This window comes from Oncorhynchus clarkii, chromosome 20 (genome assembly GCF_045791955.1).
Source record: "Oncorhynchus clarkii lewisi isolate Uvic-CL-2024 chromosome 20, UVic_Ocla_1.0, whole genome shotgun sequence".
NCBI lineage: Eukaryota > Metazoa > Chordata > Actinopteri > Salmoniformes > Salmonidae > Oncorhynchus > Oncorhynchus clarkii.
In genome coordinates, this window is record NC_092166.1 from 68424772 (window position 1) to 68446346 (window position 21575).

General features: G+C 42.1%; 2 protein-coding genes across 3 annotated transcripts in view; one reads left to right on the plus strand and one right to left on the minus strand.

Moving 5' to 3' along the window:
• The window catches only part of LOC139376792 (neurabin-2-like), a 25857-nt gene extending 18237 nt beyond the window's left edge, over positions 1-7620 (minus strand). Inside the window, exons 1-2 of the mRNA XM_071119720.1 lie at positions 7416-7620; positions 5676-7273 (exon numbers count right to left, since the gene is read on the minus strand). Coding sequence (XP_070975821.1) covers positions 5676-7142 — 1467 coding nt within the window. The 5' untranslated portion in view covers positions 7143-7273; positions 7416-7620. The remainder of the gene's footprint in view (positions 1-5675; positions 7274-7415) is intronic.
• Positions 7621-9643: 2023 nt separating this feature from the next.
• On the plus strand, positions 9644-20950 carry LOC139376793 (sarcoglycan, alpha). 2 transcript variants are annotated; one of them, XR_011627961.1, is made up of 12 exons: positions 9670-9793; positions 10184-10312; positions 12157-12305; positions 15079-15148; positions 17437-17635; positions 18353-18521; positions 18904-19112; positions 19246-19272; positions 19452-19631; positions 20182-20208; positions 20328-20408; positions 20440-20601. XR_011627961.1 is itself a non-coding variant. In XM_071119721.1 (11 exons), exons 1-11 carry the CDS (start codon positions 9757-9759, stop codon positions 20332-20334), a joined length of 1203 nt encoding a protein of 400 aa, XP_070975822.1. In that variant the 5' UTR covers positions 9644-9756; the 3' UTR covers positions 20335-20950. The 2 variants fall into 2 exon arrangements, 1 of the variants encoding a protein (XP_070975822.1); XM_071119721.1 differs by having other exon boundaries at positions 9644-9793; positions 20328-20950.
• Positions 20951-21575: the final 625 nt, after the last annotated feature.

The following is a 21575-nucleotide window of genomic DNA, read 5'->3' on the forward strand; positions in this document are numbered from 1 at the left end:
ATATTAAAATTGATTTCTTATACTTTTTTTAAATGTAGGATGTTCCAAAAGTCTGCATCAGTGGCTTGTAGGCTATGCGTGGAAGCCAGGAGCTGCTAAATGTTAACGGTCAATTTCCTTGAGGCCGGCAGTTATTTGCTTGACAATCACCTGCTGACAAAATGCAATGACCTCCACAGCCCTAGCTTCACATACAGAAACGACACACAGAGGCTGCATGCTGCAGGACTGTACTGTGGTGTGCATTGAGTTGGGTGGTCCAGCCCATAGACTGTATAATACGGTGCAGCCCATAGACTGTATAATACGGTGCAGCCCATAGACTGTATAATACGGTGCAGCCCATAGACTGTATAATACGGTGCAGCCCATAGACTGTATAATACGGTCCAGCCCATAGACTGTATAATATGGTGCAGCCCAGCCAAAAAAGTGGGACAGAATGACCTTGCTGATAATCTGTCTGGTCCCCCATCCCCCTCTCATGGGCAATGTGTGACTGGCCAATAGATTCACTTGGTAGTACAGTGTGTGAGATGACTGGCCAATTGTTCCTTACCAGTGAACCTGTTTTATCAAACCTGGCCACATTGTGATGCATTACATCTCTCTGGCTTCCCTTGTGGTCCAAGTAAAAACGCTTGCAAACATACCTGCTAAATAAGTTTTCAACCCATTTCAATATCTAGTCAACAAAGTCTACTGGGCTATAATCACATCAAAAACTATTTTTGTATTCTTTATTTGTTTGAATTGCAGACAGTGTAAAAAAACAAAACAATCAAATGTGTATTCATGACTGAAGCTAGCTCCGACTATTATGGGATGCCACTGTGTAGGCTGTAAATATTCATCAGATTATTGGTGAAGAATGGACAGAGGTGGAAAGATAGTTGAAGAGGGACAAAGGGGAATTCTGTCCCTGGTTGAAAGAGTGTACGTTGCAGATAGTTTTTTCTACACACATGGTACAAATTTAAAGGAGATTATTTAAAAAAATGATTATACACACACACACACACACACACACACACACAAATCACTCCAATCAACATTAGGATCAATAATTGAAAGCATCTTGTACCAGGAGAATAGGAGAGAACAGTTATGAAATACAGTGATGTAAAACAGGTAATATAGAGTAAGGACAATAAAACAAATAAGAAATGAGGAACCGGAGAGCAGGTTCCTGTGTTTAAAACAAGCAGACAGCCCCCAAAGGAGAGGCCTGTCTGTGGTAATTACAATGCTGCTATTTTTATCAACTTATCATAAAACAAGAGGAGAATGGTGACAGATGGAGAAAGAGAAAAAAAGAGAGGGAGTGAGAGAGAGGAGGGTGTTAGAGTGAACAAAGCCAGTAGTGTGAACTGAACTTTACCCCAGCGATGCTGTGTGTGCCAGTTTGAGAAGAGAGAAAAAAAGAAATACATTTGACACAGACCCCAGTGGCTGTCACCACAACAACTCCTATGTGTGGGCGTCTGGGTGAGAGAGAGAGAGAGAGCGCAGATACGATGAGGGGGAAATATTCACAAAATAATGGCTAAGCACGAGCACTTCCTGTACCAGCGAAGGAGAGAAAGACGGAGACGGAGAGAAAGACACACAGAGATAGAGAGACAGTGAGATAGAAATAGAAACAGCGAAAGAAAGACACAGAAGAAAAATACACACAGAGACAGATAGACATTCAGCAACAACAAAAAAGCTAGTGACAATACTGTGTGACCAAAGTCCTGGCAGTCATTAAACCATGACATTTTAGCCACCAAATAAAGGGCCTTCAATTTGTCCTTCCTCTGACTCCCATGCATTCCCACTGTACCCATATCAATCCAAATAACAAAAGAGACTCTGATACAGAGTGAAGGACTGTGTCAGTGTGATGGGAGGGTTTCAGAGGACAGACACTGTTGTGTACAGTAGTAGTAGACAGAACATATCAAAAAGACTGACAGTCGGCCACAAATCGCTTTGAGATTTCTTGAACATAGAGCTTGGCGATATGGACAAAAATCCATACTGAGATAAAATAGCTTGAATTGATGCGATGACGATAAATAGAATGACAAGTTCTACCCTTCATGTGTGTTTTTATCAATGATCCTTTAAACTACTACCACTAGTTTGATGGTCGTAGCCAGCAATTATCCCATTAACTATCACCCACATTAGCAAGCACATTTAGTTTCAAACTTCACATTTCTGAAATATATTGTACCGAACGAGATCAGCAAAATTCCTGCGATTGGTTGATTGGTGTCTATAAATTTCGGTTTACTTTCCGAGCTCTACTTGAACATATCAAAAAGACAGGGAGACAGTCAGCCACAAAGCGCTTTGAGTGTTATTTCTGTTAGAAAAAAGCGTGACAGAAATGCAATAGATTATTGTTATTACTGTCGGGTACAAGACCACAGCACAGACCGACCCACTCTGCTCTCTGTTAGGTCTAATGAGCTGTCGCTGCTTTGTCACACCACGCAGATGGCGAGCCAATGTAAAACCCTACAGGAAGTCACAGTTTTCTCTTTTTGATACTCTCATAGGGTCACAACTTCTACTGAAGTGATCTGGAATTATGGGTTATCATAACTGGTTGAAACAGAACTTATGAAATAGCACAGATATCAATTCAACGTCTATTCCACTTTGGTTCAACGTCATTTCAGTGAAATGACATGGAAACAACATTGATTCAATTCCTTCATTGGTCAAACACAATTTGACGATGCATGACTCTGTTCGAGAGCGAGAGCGAACTTGGATGGTCATGATAGCTGTTTCAGTAGCTGCTTGAGCTGGCACTGCATGTGTGAGTGTAGGACTTAATAGTATCAACGCACACTTGACTTGGCAGAGCTAGGGCTTCTCTCTCTCCATGTTAATGCTGGAGACCTCCGGGCAGGGAGACTGAACTGGGGTAGCAGAGAACAGGTCTACATACCAAATAGCACCCTATTCTCTACATTTTTTTTTTTTATTATAACATTTTTATTTCACCTTTATTAAAACAGGTAGGCAAGTTGAGAACAAGTTCTCATTTACAATTGTGACCTGGCCAAGATAAAGTAAAGCAGTTTGACACATACAACGACACAGAGTTACACATGGAGTAAAACAACCATACAGTCAATAATACAGTAATAATAATACGTCTATATACAATGTGAGCAAATGAGGTGAGATAAGGGAGGTAAAGGCAAAAAAAGGCCATGGTGGCAAAGTAAATACAGTATAGCAAGTAAAACACTGGAATGGTTGATTTGCAGTGGAAGAATGTGCAAAGTAGAAATAATGGGGCACAAAGGAGCAAAATAAATAACTACATAAACACAGTAGGGGAAGAGGTAGTTGTTTGGGCTAAATTATAGATGGGCTATGTACAGGTGCAGTAATCTGTGAGCTGCTCTGACAGCTGGTGCTTAAAGCTAGTGAGGGAGATGCATACATAGTGGACAACTTTTGACCAACGACCATTCCCTACATCTCCCATACTCAACCGGCGGACCACAGTCCGGATCCGGAACCAGAACTGGGTCAATACGGACTGGGGTCCTGACTACAAAATGTAAATAAAATAATAATATTATTTGGGGGGGGTTGTGGCTCAGTCGGGCTTTGACCCCTGGTATCATATAAACACAAATAATGCATGGAAAAATTAGTAGAATTGCAGGAACTCAGCTTTAAAAAAGCAACATTTTCTCTCCGCCAACAAGAGGAGTGTTAACAGTTTGGGGTCACATGGGTTGCAAGGCGGGGTTTGTTACTATGCTGATAAATGACAATATCCATCTGGACCTTTAACACCTAGGACATTTTACTGACCGGACCTTCTCAAATAGTATTTCTGCACTGCATGGGGCACTACTTTTGACCAGAGCTCATTCCCTACAGTGGGCCCCGGTCAAAAGTAGTGTGCTATATAGGGAATAGGTTACCATTTGGGACACAGCTCATGACAGAGCAGTGAGACTGAGCTGGGGGAGCAGAGAATCGTACGCTGCTTCTTGGATCATTACACTTCCCAGTCAGTAGAGTCACTGAATCAACTTCTCCCCTCCTAGCCCTGACATGGGATGTAGCCTCCAGCTTATTACGGGGTCTACAATAACGTACGTCTATGTCTAGAATCATTTGTGATGGGCAACGATACGGAAATTCAATATCAGTTTCATTTTTTATTCAATATCAATATCATATAGGTTTGTAGAAAACACATTGCAAATGTGTGAATGTTCACTTCTCTGTGAAATCCAGACAACTGTTGTTTATTGCCCATTGGGATAGGTATTCTGGTAGCATAAACCTACCTAATGAGTTTGAATAAAATGGGAAGCCATCTCCAGTATATGGCCCATAAGCAGGCAATTAAATATGCTAAGTCTGGATAAAGGAGGCTACAGCCATATCAGGATAACTTCTTTACCATGCTGAGAGAAATCATCAATATTACTTCTTCCTCATGTGTAACTTAGTAAAGCACATGGGAATGAACCAACCACCAACATAACTCAACCCGTCTTCTTCTTCTTTGGATTTTAATGGCAGTGTACACCTATCTTTTTAGGTGCATTACCGCCATCGATATAAAACCAACCACTGCACTGCTGTTGACCTTTTACAAGTCAAGCCTGTCATGATTATCCCGACACACAATAAGAAAGCAGCTACGCTAATTATTCTGCCTCTTTGTTCCTCCCTAACAATTATTTACAGACACAGAGAGAGAGACATACTGAGAGACAGAGAGCATTTGAGGGAGCTAGAGAGAGAGCTACAGACAGAGAGATTGAGCGAGCTACAGAGAGAGGAGAGAGAGAGAGAGAGAGATCAAGCTACAGAGAGAAAGCTACAGAGAGCTACAGAGAGAGAGCAAGAGCTACAGAGAGAGCGAGAGCTACCTAGAGAGAGAGCTACAGAGAGAGAGCTACAGAGAGAGAGCTACAGAGAGAGAGAGCTACAGAGGGAGTGCTACAGAGAGAAAGAGAGAGCTAGAGAAAGAAAGCTACAGAGAGCGTGCTAGAGAGAGAGCCAGAGAGAGAGAGAGCTACAGAGAGAGCTACAGAGAGAGAGAGAGCTACAGAGAGAGCTACAGAGAGAGCTACAGAGAGAGCTACAGAGAGAGTGAGAGCTACAGAGAGAGAGAGCTACAGAGAGAGAGCTAGAGAGAGCTACAGAGAGAGCTACAGAGAGAGCTACAGAGAGAGCTACAGAGAGAGAGAGAGCTAGAGAGAGAGAGCTAGAGAGAGAGAGCTAGAGAGAGAGAGCTAGAGAGAGAGAGCTAGAGAGAGAAAGCTAGAGAGAGAGCTGCAGAGAGAGAGGGAGGGAGCTACCGCTAGCTCCCGCTGCATTTCAGATAAGGAACGACAGACTGGTTCTTTCAGGGCCATGTCAGCTGCACAGTGGGAATGCAGGCAGGCAGTGGCAACTGGCTGGGAACAAGGCTACTGGCACAGAGGGAGGGGGAAAGGGGGAGAGGAGGAAGGGGGGGTGACTAAGCGTATAGTAATGTATGGCGTGAAGGAAATCCGTGGTAGTGACCAAGTCAAACACTACTACAAAAGGACTGGTTGTAAAGATGGAAGCCTGTGCCGTGTTAAATATAATTGAATGCAGTGCAATAGTGTGTACGTGACCATGTATGTTCTATTAGAGTGTGAGCTCACCTTGATAGGCCCTGTGCTGAAGCAGATCTTCCGGCTGGGTGGAGGGTCCTCCTCTTCAGGCAGACCAGGTTTCTCATGACAGCTGGACTCAGGCTCATAAGGCTCATCTTCATCCTCCTCTTCCTCATCCCGCTGGCTCCCTCCAGAGTCCTCCCCCACTGCGCTGTACGTTCTGATATCCACCTGTTCTCCCCCTGACTGATCCTCCTTTACAGTTCTCTCTTCTCCCTCCCCCGCTGTACCCCCCTGGCCCATCACTCCATCTCCACCCTGCCTCCCTCTCTCACTGCTAGTGCCCTTGGGAGAGGTCTCCCTCACCTGGGCCTCGCTCTCTGTACTGTTCTCCCCATTCTCCAGAGAGATGTGGTGGATGTCAGCTTTCACTAAGGTGCTGCTGGGCTCCTGGTCACCAGAGTGATCCTCAGACTGGCCTTCAGCTTTGGCCTGGGTTCCAGTCTTATCCCGGCCCTCTTTGGGCTTGGGGAGTGTCGGGCCACTGTGGCCTCCATTCTGCCCTCCATTCAGGCCATCGGAGGTGGAGGAGGATGAGGGGGCAGCCCTGAGGCTTCTGGGAGGCCCATCCAGGTCCCGCTGGCTGCGCCCCCCACCACCCTCCTCCTCCTGGCTGGCAGTTGGGAGGGCAGAAGCACGGTTCGCCCTCTTGGAGATGATTTTGGAGTTGAGCTGCACCCCCACCTTGGTGCTGACCCCCCGGGAGGGCAGTGGAGGGGTGGAGGAGAGGCGGTGCAGATTGTTGCGGAGCTCTGAGGCCCGTTCAAAGACAGCGCTGAGCTGGGAGACAGTGGGGGACACGGCCTCGGTGGTGTCCAGGCTGTCCAGGGATTCTGTGCTGCCGTTGAACCGGGCCACCACGTCCAGCCTGCCATCATGGAAGCCCAGGCCAGAGGTCCGCTCGGTCTTCAGCAGGACCCGGTTGGTGGCAGCGGCCTGCTTCTCCCGCTCCAGCTGCTGTGCCGCCTGCTGTTGTTCAAAGATCTTCCGTGTCTCTTGCATCTTGGAGTAGCTGGGTGATGAGGCTAGGGGAGCCTGCCCGTTCTCTGCTTTGGCATTGGGGTTGAACCGGTTAACCCGCTCTGAGACAGTGGATCCCAGCTTCAGCAAGGCGCTGTGGTCCACATTCTCATTCAGGCTACCGGCTCTGGGGAGGGAGAGACGCACCCTCTCAGTAGTCTTCTCCAGGTCCTCCCCTCCCTCCCCCTCCCTGCCGGGAGATGTGCTCCCTGGGCCTTGCATCTGCTGAAACATGTTCTTGATACGGTGCACGTTGGAGCCGTAGCTCCGGCGGCCGCGGGGGCCTTCCTGCATATAATCGCCATTTGCAGCATTGTCCTTCACAGGCTTCAGCGCCTGTATCCCCGCCTCGTATGCGTTCCGGTGCGGGGATGGGCTCCTCAGCGTCGAACCAGAGCCGGTGCTCTTGGAAGATGAGGTATCGGTCTTCATCATGATCAGTCAAGCTTCACAACGGCTGCTCAGCAACGGCATCTCTCCCTTTCTCTTCCTCGGTTGTCAGCACAAATCGGTCCGTTCTCACCAACAGTCAATTCTGTTGGGGAGACGGTGAACCTACGTGCCGACTAGAACGGAATAGCAGGAGAATAAAAAAACAACGGTTATTGTTTTAGGCCGCGTGCATCCAGTATCCCAATCCTATGGAATGGAGGAAAGTGAAAAACGATGCATTCATTAGTCAAACTCGCTAGTAATTAAAACACCAACCTGACGGAAAAACCTGGAGAAAATGCCCTGGTTACAAAAACATCACTGCAGAAAACTGGAACAGTAACCCAATGAACGCTGGATTTTCCACTGACGACAGATTTATTCAGTTTAATCCCTTTTCAAGAGCAGCATCATCATTTTGATCTCTTGATTTTCTGAACTGCTGATTTGTGGCTCTGGGTCCTCCTCGCTCGCGTAAAAGCAGACCGCTACGGAGGATGGAACGAAACTGGGTCATAGCACCGGTCGGGTTCACTCTACGTTTTTAGTCCTTGAATATTAGCCTAGCGATAATCAATATATGTGAAGGTCTACTCCATACACGAGTTCTAAATAATTACAATTATGATATCAAGTAGACGAGACAAATAAACAGAAATCTTCTTTACACGGAACTTTTTGGGCACTTTAGGACCCTGACGAAATCAAAACCAGCATGCATCAGATTACTGTGTCCAATGATGATGTATCCTTTTTATATCGTCGTTTCCTGCATTCACCAGTGCCTGTCTAGCCTACACGTTTGATGATAATATGTTATACAATGTTTTAGCAGTAGTCGGTGATAGCCTACATTCTTGTGAGGGCGTAGAGTAGACAATGCCTCGTAGTCTGCATCTAAATAATGCGCTCCATACCGTGTCAGTCCAATGCGTTTTCCCTAGCTACGAATAAACTGTAAATGAGCTATCTCAGAATATATAGGCAGATAACGGTTAACATAACGACCATTAATGTATTTTTATTCGAAATTACAACATATGGAACCAAGAAGCAGACTCCCATTGAGATAGGCCATGTTGTGCACACCCTGACGCATACGGTACATAGTGGCATTTTCAATGCATCATAAGGCTAACCTAGTCTACTTTTTTTAATGATCCGTGATATAGTTTAAGATTACATAGTCTAAGGTGTAGGCTAGATATAGTAGCATAGCTACATATTTGATGTAATTCACTGGAAAGTCAGTGATATCAGTGTGAATAATATGGAAAGGCCCATCAACCAGCAATTACATTTTTGGAGAACATAGAAGATACATTTTAAGGGGTGTTTCAGTAGTAGAAATTAAACAGTAGAGTGACTAATCTATTTCATAGCTTTTATTTGTTTGATTTTTTATTAATTTTCTCCCCACATATATTTTGTGGAATCACAATTGCCAGATAATTAGGAGGATTGATTGAATATGATTAATGGCAATCTTCACTGAACAAAAATATAAACGCAACATGTAAAGTGTTGGTCCCATGTTTCATGAGCTGAAAGAAAAGATCCCAGACATTTTCCATACGCACAAAAAGCTTATTTCTCTCAAATTTTGTGCACAAATTTGTTTACATCCCTGATAGTGAGCATTTCTCCTTTTCCAAGATAATCCATCCACCTGACAGGTGCGGCATATCAAGAAGCTGATTAAACAGCATGGTCATTACACACTTACGCACCTTATGCTGGGGACAATAAAAGGCCACTCTAAAAGGTGCAGTTTTGTCACACAACACAATGCCACAGATGTCTCAAGTTGTGAGGGAGCGTGCAATTGGCATGTTGACTGCAAGACTGTCCACCAGAGCTGTTGCCAGAGAATTTAATGATAATTTCTCAACCATAAGCCGCCTCCAACTTCGTTTTAGAGAATTTGACAGTACGTCCAACCAGCCTCACAACCCGCAAACCGCGTGTATTGTGTCGTGTGGGCAAGCGGTTTACCGATGTCAATTGTGTTCAACAATGAATACAATTACATTTTATTGATGGCAATTTGAATGCACAGAGATACCATGACGAGATCCTGAGGCCCATTGTGAGGCTCATTTTTTGTGTGTCTGTGAGTCATGTGAAACAGTCATGTGAAATCCATAGATTAGGGGCTAATACATTTTAAAAAATTGGTTGTTTTTTTCTTATGAACTTGAACTCAGTAAAATCAATCAAATTGTTGTATGTTGCATTTATATTTTTGTTCAGTATAGTTTTTTCTACCATTGTATAGGAGGGGTGGAAGACTAGGGGACACAGTTAGACAGGGAAGGCAGACTACACGGCTAGTGTTTTTATTATACCTCAAACCTAAAGACATGCAGGCACACACACACACACACACACACTCACACACACACACACACACACACACACACACACACACACACACATATACACACACACACACACATTCAGACAGACAAACACACACACATGTACTCACACACACACTTCAGGAAGTTATTACTGTATAGTGTGTGGGTCAGAAATAGCCCTGAAGTGCCTGCCTGACTGGGAGTGACCTAGCCCTCCTCTCCTCTTGGCCCTGTCAATCACAGCTCAAAACAAGATGGCAGACTGGACAGGCTGGAGATTTATTTTAACAGGCAAGGTTAAGTATTTGTTACTTTATAATTGTGAATATGACAACATTGACAAGCGGTTTTATTATTGACAAAGATCACTTCTTCTATAGCTAATATAATGTATGTTTTATGATGGATATTTTAGAGAACTTACCAGTGATTAACTAAAGTAGGTGAGGAGAGGAGGAGATTTGTGCTGCCAGTATATATACAATTTTGAAGTTATATGACATCATGTGAAATTACAGAAAATATAGTTTTAACAGCTATGCTGCGTAATGTTGTGGGCATGGTGTTTAAGTGCAAATCAGTTCACTGTCCAAGTTTCATGCTATTTGTAACCTCATGTAACTTTGCCATATCCAATAGTGATATCCTTTGGTACTTGTGCTCCTATCTACATGTACGCAGTGTGTGTGACCAGTGTACTAGTGGTCAAGGCAGACATCAAGGCTTATACCCCTGTGGGACAGCTGTTTGTATTCGAGCTGCAGAGAGAGGCCTTCCAGAATGAATTTGAACCCTTCCTGAAACACTATGGTAAGGCTGAAATTTCAGTAAGTCACCTCTTAGTGTACAGTTTAACTTTCCACTGGGCACACCACGTCATTTCAACGTGGGTAATACTTGGTAGATACATGTACATTAATCAATGAGATTCCAACCTATTTTCACCCACTCAAAAAGACTGCCAAAAGTTTGTTGAATTCCAATTTGGTATTATGTTTTCAACCATCTAAAAGCACAACCAAATTCCAATGAAAAAAAAGTCATATTCTTGGTTAATTGTCACCTAATTGTGTTATCATCTAGCTTTCAACCATTTAAAAGCACACTATAAAGTTCAAATGGGAATACAATGTCAGGTATTTTGTTTATTTAATACAACAAGCTTAATGTGTTTTCACTGTGCTTGATCTAATAGCACAATCAAATTACCTGGATTACAGTTAGTTGAGATTACATTAAAGTATGGTACAAGTGATCAATTCTGTTTGAGATTCTGTGCAGATTAATAGAGCAATTGTGACGATTTCCACAAACCTGCGACCCTGAACATAAGAAGACATTTATTGTTACTGTATCCTCAAAATATGTCCATGGCTGTGTTACTTATTTTAAGGTTGGGTATATACTGTTACATTAGTTTGTAAGATAGCCTTAACATTTGGGGATTTACTGTCTTCCAAAGGTAATATTGAATTGTGTTTGGTTGACAGCATAACCAAATATCAACATTTAAAGGAGATGTATCTACTGCTTGGATAGTTCCATCTGAGCCACTGGCTTAATCCTATTCTTTAACTTCTATTTTTGGATGAGATGGAGACCTGAATCCAGAAAATAATTTGTTAAAAGACTATTTACTGTATTGCAAAAGTTATATGGAGTTGTGTTTGGTTGCCAACGCAAACAAATATCAAGTTTTAAAGGAGATGTGTCTTCTACTTGGACAGCTCCATCTGTGCCACTGAGACTGGTTTTAAATCCAGTTTGTCTACAAATGAAAGAATAGGACTAAATCAAGTCAAACTTTACATATACTTTAAATACAGCTTGATTTGATCTAATCCTAATCCTATTATTGCACTTTTATTTTTGGTTGAGATGGAGACTTGAATCGAACTTATTTATTATTAACATGTAGATTCTATTTGAAATCAACCAAAGCTTGAAGCCCTTGGCCTATACAGTATGTATTGTCTATTTTTAGTTGAATCCTGGGTTGAATTGAAATAACAGCTGTTGATGACTTCCCAAATGATATGGGCCTAAATAGCATCTTTGATGATATACGACTGATAAGGTTTGGTTTCATTTCATTTGCTCTGTTGAACCTACACTTTGGAATGACTTCGATATCAACAGTGAATCTATTAAGTGGATATTTTTCAACAATTGTTTCCATGATAGCACATTGGTGACAGTCATTGAAAAATATCAAAGCTAAGCAGGGTTGGGTGTTGTTAAAACCCTGGGTGTGAGACTGGAGGGATAACTGTAGATACTCAAAACAACAGTTCATAACCTTTAAAAAAAATCTAATGTCTTTTCCACGTAAACTGACACGTTGACAAATGAAGTTGAAACAACATTGATTCAACCAGTTCGTGCCCAGTGGGTTGAAGCTCGTCATTACTAATAGCAATAATCTAACAATGTAAAGCCTTCCCAATGAATAGATATAAATGTTGGTTGTTTATTGTAATTTCTTCATATCTTTACACTTAAAGCTTCCATACATGTATTGGTATGTCCCAACTGACATTCATACAACAAATCAGCGGGTATCATGAGGTAGGTGTCGGTAAGGTTCAAATGATATACAACCAACAACCATAATGCTTCTCTCTTCTCTCCCACTCTCCCATTCTGAAAATCAGGGCGGGTCTACAATGATCCCATGCTGTTTAAGTGCAACATGCAGTCCTTCCCGGACCTGCCTGGCTGGCTTCGATTTACCCAGAGGCACCACTATGATAACGGCTTCCTCTACGGCACCCCACTGGCCCAGGGAAAGAGTATGATAGAGGTACACAGAGCAGACTCATCAACTAGGGGTGCTCTGAGATACACACAGATTACGTCCCAAATAGCACCCTATTCCCTACACAGTGCACTACTTTTGACCAGAACCAGATTGGGGATAAGAGTACCATTTGGGACTCAGTCACACTGTCATGAGGATCTAGTTTATAACTTCTCTCGGTTGAAATGTGTATGATTCTGCATTGAAAAATGTTAAACATATTTGAAGCATGAATGTGAAGGATATTTCTGGGCACAGTATGTAGCTTGTAATGGTCAAAGGATAAGATATTTTTTATTTGACCTTTATTTAACCAGGTAGGCTAGTTGAGAACACCTTTATTTAACCAGGTAGGATAGTTGAGAACACCTTTATTTAACCAGGTAGGATAGTTGAGAACACCTTTATTTAACCAGGTAGGCTAGTTGAGAACACCTTTATTTAACCAGGTCGGCTAGTTGAGAACAAGTTCTCATTTACAACTGCGACCTGGCCAAGATAAAGCAAAACAGTGCGACACAAACAACAACACAGAGTTACACATGGAATAAGCAAACATAAAGTCAATGTGGCGAATAATTACAATTTAGCAAATTAAACACGGGAGTGATAGATGTGCAGAAGATGAATGTGCAAGTGAAGATACTGGGGTGCAAAGGAGAAGAAAAAGAATAACAGTATGGGGAAGAGGTAGTTGGATGGGATATTTACAGATGAGCAATGGACATGTGCAGTGATCTGTGAGCTGCTCTGACAGCTGGTGCTTAAAGTTAGTGAGGGAGAAATGAGTCTCCAGCTTCAGTGATTTTTGCAATTCGCTTCAGTCATTGGCAGCAGAGAACTGGAAGGAAAGGCGGCCAAAATAGGAATTGGCTTTGGGGGTGACCAGTGAAATATACCTGCTGGAGCACGTGCTATAGGTGGGTGCTGTTATGGTGACCAGTGAGCTGAGATAAGGCGGGGCTTTACCTAGCAAAGACTTATAGATGACCTGGAGCCAGTGGGTTTGGCGACGAATATGAAGCGAGGGCCAGCCAACGAGAGCATAAAGGTCGCAGTGGCCCTTCGGATGGGACTGTGATAGACTTCATCCAATTTGCTGAGTAGAGTGTTGGAGGCTATTTTGTAATTGACATCGCCGAAGTCAAGGATCGGCAGGATAGTCAGTTTTACGAGGGTATGTTTGGCAGCATGAGTGAAGGATGCTTTGTTGCGAAATAGGAAGCCGATTCTAGATTTAATTTTGGATTGGAGATGCTTAATGTGAGTCTGGAAGGAGTGTTTACAGTCTAGCCAGACACCTAGGTATTTCTATTCTAAGTCAGAACCGTCCAGAGTAGTGATGCTGAACGGACGGGTAGGTGAAGGCAGCGATCGATTGAAGAGCATGCATTTAGTTTTACTTGCATTTAAGAGTAGTTGGAGGCCATGGAAGGAGAGTTGTATGGCATTGAAGCTCATCTGGAGGTTAGTTAACACAGTGTCCAAAGAAGGGCCAGAAGTACACAGAATGGTGTCGTCTACGTAGAGGTGGATCAGAGAATCACCAGCAGCAAGAGCAACATCATTGATGTATACAGAGAAAAGAGTCGGCCTGAGAATTTAACCCTGTGGCACCCCCATAGAGGCTGCCAGAGGTCCGGACAACAGGCCCTCCGATTTGACACACTGAACTCTGTCTGAGAAATAGTTGGTGAACCAGGCGAGGCAGTCATTTGAGAGGGGGATGACCGCAGCAGCTTTCCAATCTTTGAGGATCTCAGACGATACGAAGGAGAGCTTGAACAGGCTAGTAATAGGGGTTGCAACAATTTCAGCTGATCATTTTAGAAAGAGAAGGTCCAGATTGTCTAGCCCAGCTGATTTGCAGGGGTCCAGATTTTGCAGCTCTTTCAGAACATCAGCTATCTGGATTTGGGTGAAGGAGAAATGGGGGAGGCTTGGGCAAGTTGCTGTGGGGGGTGCAGGGCTGTTGGGGTGGCCAGGGTAGGGGTGGCAAGATGGAAAGCATGGCCAGCCGTAGAATAATGCTTATTGAAATTCTCAATTATTGTGGATTTATCGGTGGTGACAGTGTTTCCTAGCCTCAGTGCAGTGGGCAGCTGGGATGAGGTGCTCTTATTCTCCATGGACTTTACAGTGTCTGTTTGATAAAGCTAGCCTTTGCTTTCCTAACCTCCTGTGTATATTGGTTCCTAACTTTCCTGAAAAGTTGCATATCGCGAGGCTAATTCGATGCTAATGCCGTACGCCACAGGATGTTTTTGTGCTGGTCAAGAGCAGTAAGGTCTGGAGTGAACCACAGGCTATATCTGTTCCTGGTTCTACATTTTTTGAATGGGGCATGCTTATTTAAGATTGTGAGGAAAGCACTTTTAAAGAATAACCAGACATCCTCTACTGACGGAATGAGGTCAATATACTTCCAGGATACCCGGGCCAAGTCGATTAGAAAGGCATGCTCGCTGAAGTGTTTTAGGGAACGTTTAACAGTGATGAAGGGTGGTCGTTTGACCGCAGATCCATTACGGATGTAAGCAATGAGGCAGTGATTCGCTGAGATGTTGGTTGAAAACAGCAAAGGTATATTTGGAGGGCAGCTTGGTTAGGATGAAATCTATGAGGGTGCCTGTGTTTACGGATTTGAGGTTGTACCTGTTAGATTCATTGATAATTGTGTGAGATTGAGGGCATCAAGCTTAGATTGTAGGATGGCCGGGGTGTGAAGACATCCCAGACATCCTTTAACATCTCACTGTTTCTCTTTCCATTTCAGATCACAGTGACTAACAAACGGAGCTATGACACATTCAGAGACAGACTGATCATAACGATTGACCCTCCAGGTATGTATTCTGTGATGGGAGAACAGTTCTGGGAAATAATATATTACATCATACTATCGAGTCTAAACATCCAAAATGGCACTACTTTTTTACCAAGGCTCAAAATGGCACCCTATTCCCTATATGAGTGATTCTACAGAAGTGGTGTAAATTGCTTTCCCGCCCCAAACAAAGTATCCAAACTTCGGCAATAACAACTGATATATATTGTTCAACTGATATAGTATAAATTCATTGTTTATACACCTATATCTATTGAGAGGTGGCTGTCCCAAACCCTGACTCCTAAACTTTATGTTTGAAAATAAAGCAGTTCATGATTATTATTTTTTAACAGTATTATTTCAATAGAACATATTGAGTTGTTCTATTATAACATTGAAAGATACTGATCTAATTATTTGTTTTGTTTATTTCACACAAGGTTGGTGTGGGCTTGTGTTATTGACTGGAGTGGATTGGGTGGAATGGTACCAAACACATGGTTTCCAGGTGTTTGATGTCATTCCATTTGCTCAGTTCTGGACATTATTATGAGCAGTTCTCTCCTCAGCAGGCTCCTGTGGTTTAGTTTTTTTTTTTTTTTAAATATGCTGTCCCCAGTTTTGACGTCACCACAGAAACACACTTTAAAAGACTTTCGAATTAATGTCCCTTTAAACCCTACACATATCAGGTGATGGGATTGCACCCCTCTCCACTATGGCCACTGCAAGCATTTTGGAGAGAATTTGTGAGCAAGTTGGAAATATGTAAAGTATGGTTTTGGGATTAAAGTATATGTTTGCTGGGATGTACATCTGTCCAAATGAACGATATGTTAGCTATGGGACCTCTTTAAAGTCCAAAATCAGCCAAAAACTCTCCAAACCGAAACGATCACAACTGAAACAATTGACACAATAGAGATATATATCTTTGTATCTGTGCCATTATGGAGTCTATGACAGCACGGGCTGTATGCGCTATACTCTACCAACTGAGCTACAGAGGACCACCATGTGGACAAGTGCACACTTCAGGAAAAAGTGTAGAGTATTGAGATGCATAGCCAGCACTGGGCTCCAACCATCCAAAAGCCCAAACATTGACATATGTTTGGCAAAACACAGATGTCTATAATGCTCTACTGTACTCTACTCTACTGTACTTTACCTGACTGTGTTCTGCTGTACTATACTGTACTGTACTGTAACCTACTCTACTGTACTATACTGCACTGTGCTCTACTATGTTGTACTGTACTGTATTCTACTGTACTGTAACCTACTCTACTGTACCCTAATTTCCTATGTTCTACTGTACTGTGCTGTACTGTGCTGTACTGTTCTGTACTCAAGTTTACTCTACTTGAGTTTATTACAATTGAAGAAGGGCCCATGGACTCTTGATCTATTCGGTCTATAAGTTGTCATGGTCTCAACTCACTGGGTCTGGATCTTGGGACCAATGTCTTGGTATAAATATTGGTATTGGCTCCTGGATAGTCTTTGCTTTACAAACCATAAGCAACCCAATTTGAAGAAGACAATGCGCTCTGATCATAAGCTGATCCCTCCCAACCCATAGGAATCCCCACCCAGTTGACTACTTTTAAATGGTGGAAGCCCTCAATGGCAATGCCTATACCAAAACGAGTTAGTCCCATCTAGAGCCCTGTATTTAACTTTATGATTGGCATTTGACACCAAAACGCCTGTTATTTTGCCAAAATAGAGATAGGTCAATTTAAACATTTTAAAACTGAATTACTTATGCATCTAATTAATTATATCAACTAACAAGTTTGTTAATTTGGTATGCAAATAAGATTTCTAAAATGAATCTGTAATAGAAGGTTAATCAAAATGATCACTACTGTGCATGGTTCTCCCTTTACTGCCACTTTTACACTATGCTAGTAGTGACACATTTAGTGGGATGGTAAGGAATTCAGGTAAATATTTCAAATATTCAATACAAACAGTGTGTAGATATGTCTATCTGTCATATGTTAGAAGACATATGTGCTTAAATATTCAATACAAACAGTGTGTAGATATGTCTATCTGTCATATGTTAGAAGACATATGTGCTTAAAGTTTGGGAGAAATAGGACACAAATGTGATTTTTTTTTCAAACCCCAATTTACACGAGTTCTGTAGAATGACCGATACAGTGCACACTACCTTTGAGCAGAGCCCTATGAGGCCTGATCAAAAGTAATGAATTGGGTGCCATTTCAGATACACACAGTGACAGCAGTGAATACTGGTTTGTTTGTTTCTCCCATTGGCCTTTCTTTCAGCAAAGAGAATGCCCTACCAGGCTGAGTTCTTCATCCCACTGAGGGAGATTGAGAAGGTGCTGCCCTCTACAGTTCAGGAAGAGATCAGGCAGGATATGATGAGGATGTGGAAGACAGACAGGCTGGACTTTGTCAACATCACGTCTGCGTTGGACCGAGGTGGCCGTGTCCCTCTGCCTCTGGCTGGACACTACGAAGGGTAAAGAAGTGTCACATTTCAACTGTCGCTGACTGTCACCTATACTAACTTTCAACAGAGAGCATCCCAGACCAGAAGGAGAAGTACACTATGAATTCACACTATTCATTCCCCAACTAGGCCTTGAAAAGTTTGGGGTCACTTAGAAATGTTCTTGTTTTTTAAAGAAAAGCACATTTTTTGTTCATTAAATGTTTTGTTCATTAAATTAACATCAAATAACATGTTTGGATACACTTGGATTAGCTAACACAATGTGCCATTGGAACACAGGAGTGATGGTTGCTGATAAATGGGCCTCTGTACACCTATGTAGATATTCCATAAAAAATCTGGCGTTTCCAGCTACAATAGTAATTTACAACATTAACAATGTCTACACTGTATTTCTGATCAATTTGATGTTATTTTAATGGACAAAAAATGTCCTTTTCTTTCAAAAACAAGGACATTTATAAGTGACCCCAAACTTTTGAACGGTAGTGTATCTGAACAAAAATCGTCAAATCATGCAACGTGAAGATTTAATGATCAGAAAACATTCAGCATTTTCAGTATCAAAACATTTTGGGGGGGATGAAAGAGGTCAAACTCAAACTGAAATTTAAATCAAGGGAATATTTTATTGACGTTTTCAGCACATGATACATTTCATAATATACAGTAGGTACAGTACAGTCATTGTTAACTAAGCCAGTGTCATGCATTGGGTCCCAGGGTGTATGTGAAGGTGGGTTCAGACCAGTACTTCTCTGAGTGCTTGTTGAGGCTCCAGACTGCTGAACATAGGAGACAGTGTGAGGCCGGGGGCAGGGCCAAGATCCCTGGGGACTGCAAGGTCTGCTCCTACCCAGGCAACTGTGTCACCTGGTGCAAGTCCACACTGGTGAGTCCACAAGCACTGGTATATCCAAAACATCATTTTTTGTCATTAGATTACTTTGGGGGTAAACATAACATTACTAACAGTGACATTTATCTGAATGAATAATGAAATGAATCACCTGCAGGTATTATGTCAAATTTTTGTAGAGTGAGCTAATCTACACACATCCAAAGCCAGAGCTGCATTTAATGGTAAATCTGCCTCACACACAAGCATTGCCAACATGTTTTTTGCTATTCATTTTCAAGGTGTAGATTGGTGGGAACAAGCGTTTTAATAATTTAAATAACATTAAATAGCATATCAACACGGTCATCACCTTACATTCCCTCCCTCCTAAATATGTATCCTCCTCTGCCATCCCTGTGTCTACTGTACATAGATTGATCTGTCCAGACCAGTGATCCCCTCTCCTGCCCCCACCATGGGCCCAGGTATCCTGGATGCTGGGGGGGTCTATGACCCTCCTGAGTCCCCCCCTCCCAGAGACTTCCTGCCAGACTACATTGTGACTGTGATCGTCCCCCTGGCTCTGGCCATCATCCTGTGTCTCCTACTGGCCTACATCATGTGCTGCAGACGAGAGGGAGTGTACGTTTCTTTTGTACTCCTCTGAGATTGGCTGAAAACCTAGCAACCTTCAATTATTAAATATCTTTACTGTTTGGCAACTTTGTATTACTATTCATAGTTGTTACATAACATGTTTTGTTTTTATTTGCAGTGAGAGAAGAGATGGAAAGACACCAGAGTACGTAACCTTCCATTCCACATATCTAAACCCACTACATGAGACTGAAGATGTATTACATCACACCATCAAGGAGATTAAGGAAGATGGACAATGATAATTGCCAAGGATAAGCTTAGTATCACCCCCACACTTGACTAATGTATATAAACCTTCCTCCCCTCTGTCTTTTCTTTTAGTATCCAGCTCTACCACCACCACACCATCCATGGTAACACCAGTGAGCTGCGGAGCATGGCTGGGTGTCGTGGGGTCCCTCCTCCCCTCTCCACCCTGTCCATGTTCAACGCTCGCACCGGGGAGACGGCCTCACCGTTCCAGACTGACAGCCCCAGCATCCCCCTCATCCTGGCCCAGCAGTGAGTAGTCTACTGTCACTACTATTAGTAGATTGTTCACTGCAGTAGCTCAACCTGGTGGCCCAGCAGTGAGTAGTCTACTGTTACTACTCAAACCTAGCCTGGTGGTCTAGTTGGTCTGTGCTTTAGCCAACTTGTTTGTCGAATCCCCGAGCTGGCAAGGTAAACATCTGTCATTCTGCCCCTGAACAAGGCACTGTTCCTAGGCTGTCATTGTAAATACGAATTTGTTCTTAACTGACTTGCCTAGTTAAATAAAAATGTATTCCACTTGGATTATGATATTTGGTATAACCTATACCATCGCCTAGTGGAGCAACTTCAATGTGAACCAGTAAATTTCAAATCAGGCATAAAGGTGGTTAATATTGGGGTTGATGGTTAATATTGCAATATACAATTTACTTTTTATTTTATTCAACACATGTATGTTATAAACACATTATTACGTTAATTAAACGATCAATAAGCAGTTTAGTAAACAAAACAAAAGCACAATCATTGCTATTAATTTCAACCATAACGTTCAATTCTTCATTTGTTTTCGCAGGGAAATCAACACTGACACACTACCCAGGTAACACAGTCAAATAAATGTGTCTGAATAAATGAGTAGAACTGTACAACAACAAGAAAAGAACGATTATGAAATACATACATGGATTATTTTTTACAATATTGTTTTTGTTCCAACAGGAAATGAAGCCATCCAAACAGGACATACTGTACTCCCACTGAATGTATTATGGGTTTGCTGCTGGTTTGCTGTAGGATTTGAGATGTTTTCTCTTCACATTATAATTTCTTTATCCTCTTTCTTGATCACATTATACTTTGATTACAAATACTTTGGAGTGACTCCCCTTATGGAATAACCACATGAATTTCACATATGAATGTTTGAAGTGTTCCAAAAAAAACACATGTTTTCATGTGATCAAATGTCATGTATGTGAAGTCAATGTGATAAAATATGACAACATGATGTAAAGTAACATGTGATAACATAAAGTTAAACATGTGAAAACGTGATCACGTGAAGTGTTCCAAAAACACTGTTTAAATGTGATTTCACGTGTGAAATTTATAGTGAAATCATGTGAGTTTTCTGTAAGAGTGAGTGTTGAGTGACTGTAACCTCTGAACGTGTGTTAAACAGTTTTATGCATTAGTGGATTTAGTTCATTCTGCCATAGGTTTGGACTAATGGAGTGCATAATGTATTTTTGAAAACAAAATCCCTGGTAGATATATAGCCTACATGTAGAGGTAGAATTAATATATTGAATGTTTTTCCTTAATAAAAACCTTTAACCAACTGTATTATTGTTTTAATGGTCAGCGCCATCACCAAATAGTCTGTGTAATAATTATGTTGTTTCCATTTAACAACATTGGTCCATTGATTGCTTATTCAGAGGGGTGCTGCCAAGACATGCCCAGTACTTACCATAATACTATCAAAGAGAAGCAAATTAGGAACACAATAAAAACAGAAAAAATAGGCTACAACAAATACACAATTCAAAGTGAACCACACACAGGAGCATGCAGCATCGACTATTCCATTTGATCCAAATCATCCCTAGGAAGACAAATTCCCTTTAAAAAATATATATATTACCAGAATCAAAACTCCACTTGTCATCTGGGCTTCATATACAAAACAAAAATGCAGATGATCCATAAAAGGGCATTGTAGTAGAATAGCATCCACACGTTTCAGCATGTCTCCGTTTTGTGACTGGACTTGTGAACGTGTCTTGCCACGCAGCACTCTGGTTTGGAAGATTATGTTAAAACGTCTTTCCATAGTAGACCTGCAGTAGGTAGACGGACAGTAGCCCACACAGTAGCCTGCCCCACTCTGTCGTAATTCTAGAACTGTTCCATGGAATTCCACTAGGGGTCAGTACAAGGTTACATTGCTAATTATAGGATCCA

Excerpts from the sequence above, each read along its gene's own strand:
- LOC139376793 (XM_071119721.1), top strand. The coding sequence starts at position 9,757 with ATGGCAGACTGGACAGGCTGGAGATTTATTTTAACAG. Across the intron at positions 9,794-10,183 it reads CTGGAGATTTATTTTAACAG|TGTGTGTGACCAGTGTACTA; the intron begins GCAAGGTTAAGT and ends ACATGTACGCAG. Across the intron at positions 19,113-19,245 it reads TGCTGCAGACGAGAGGGAGT|TGAGAGAAGAGATGGAAAGA; the intron begins GTACGTTTCTTT and ends TTTTATTTGCAG.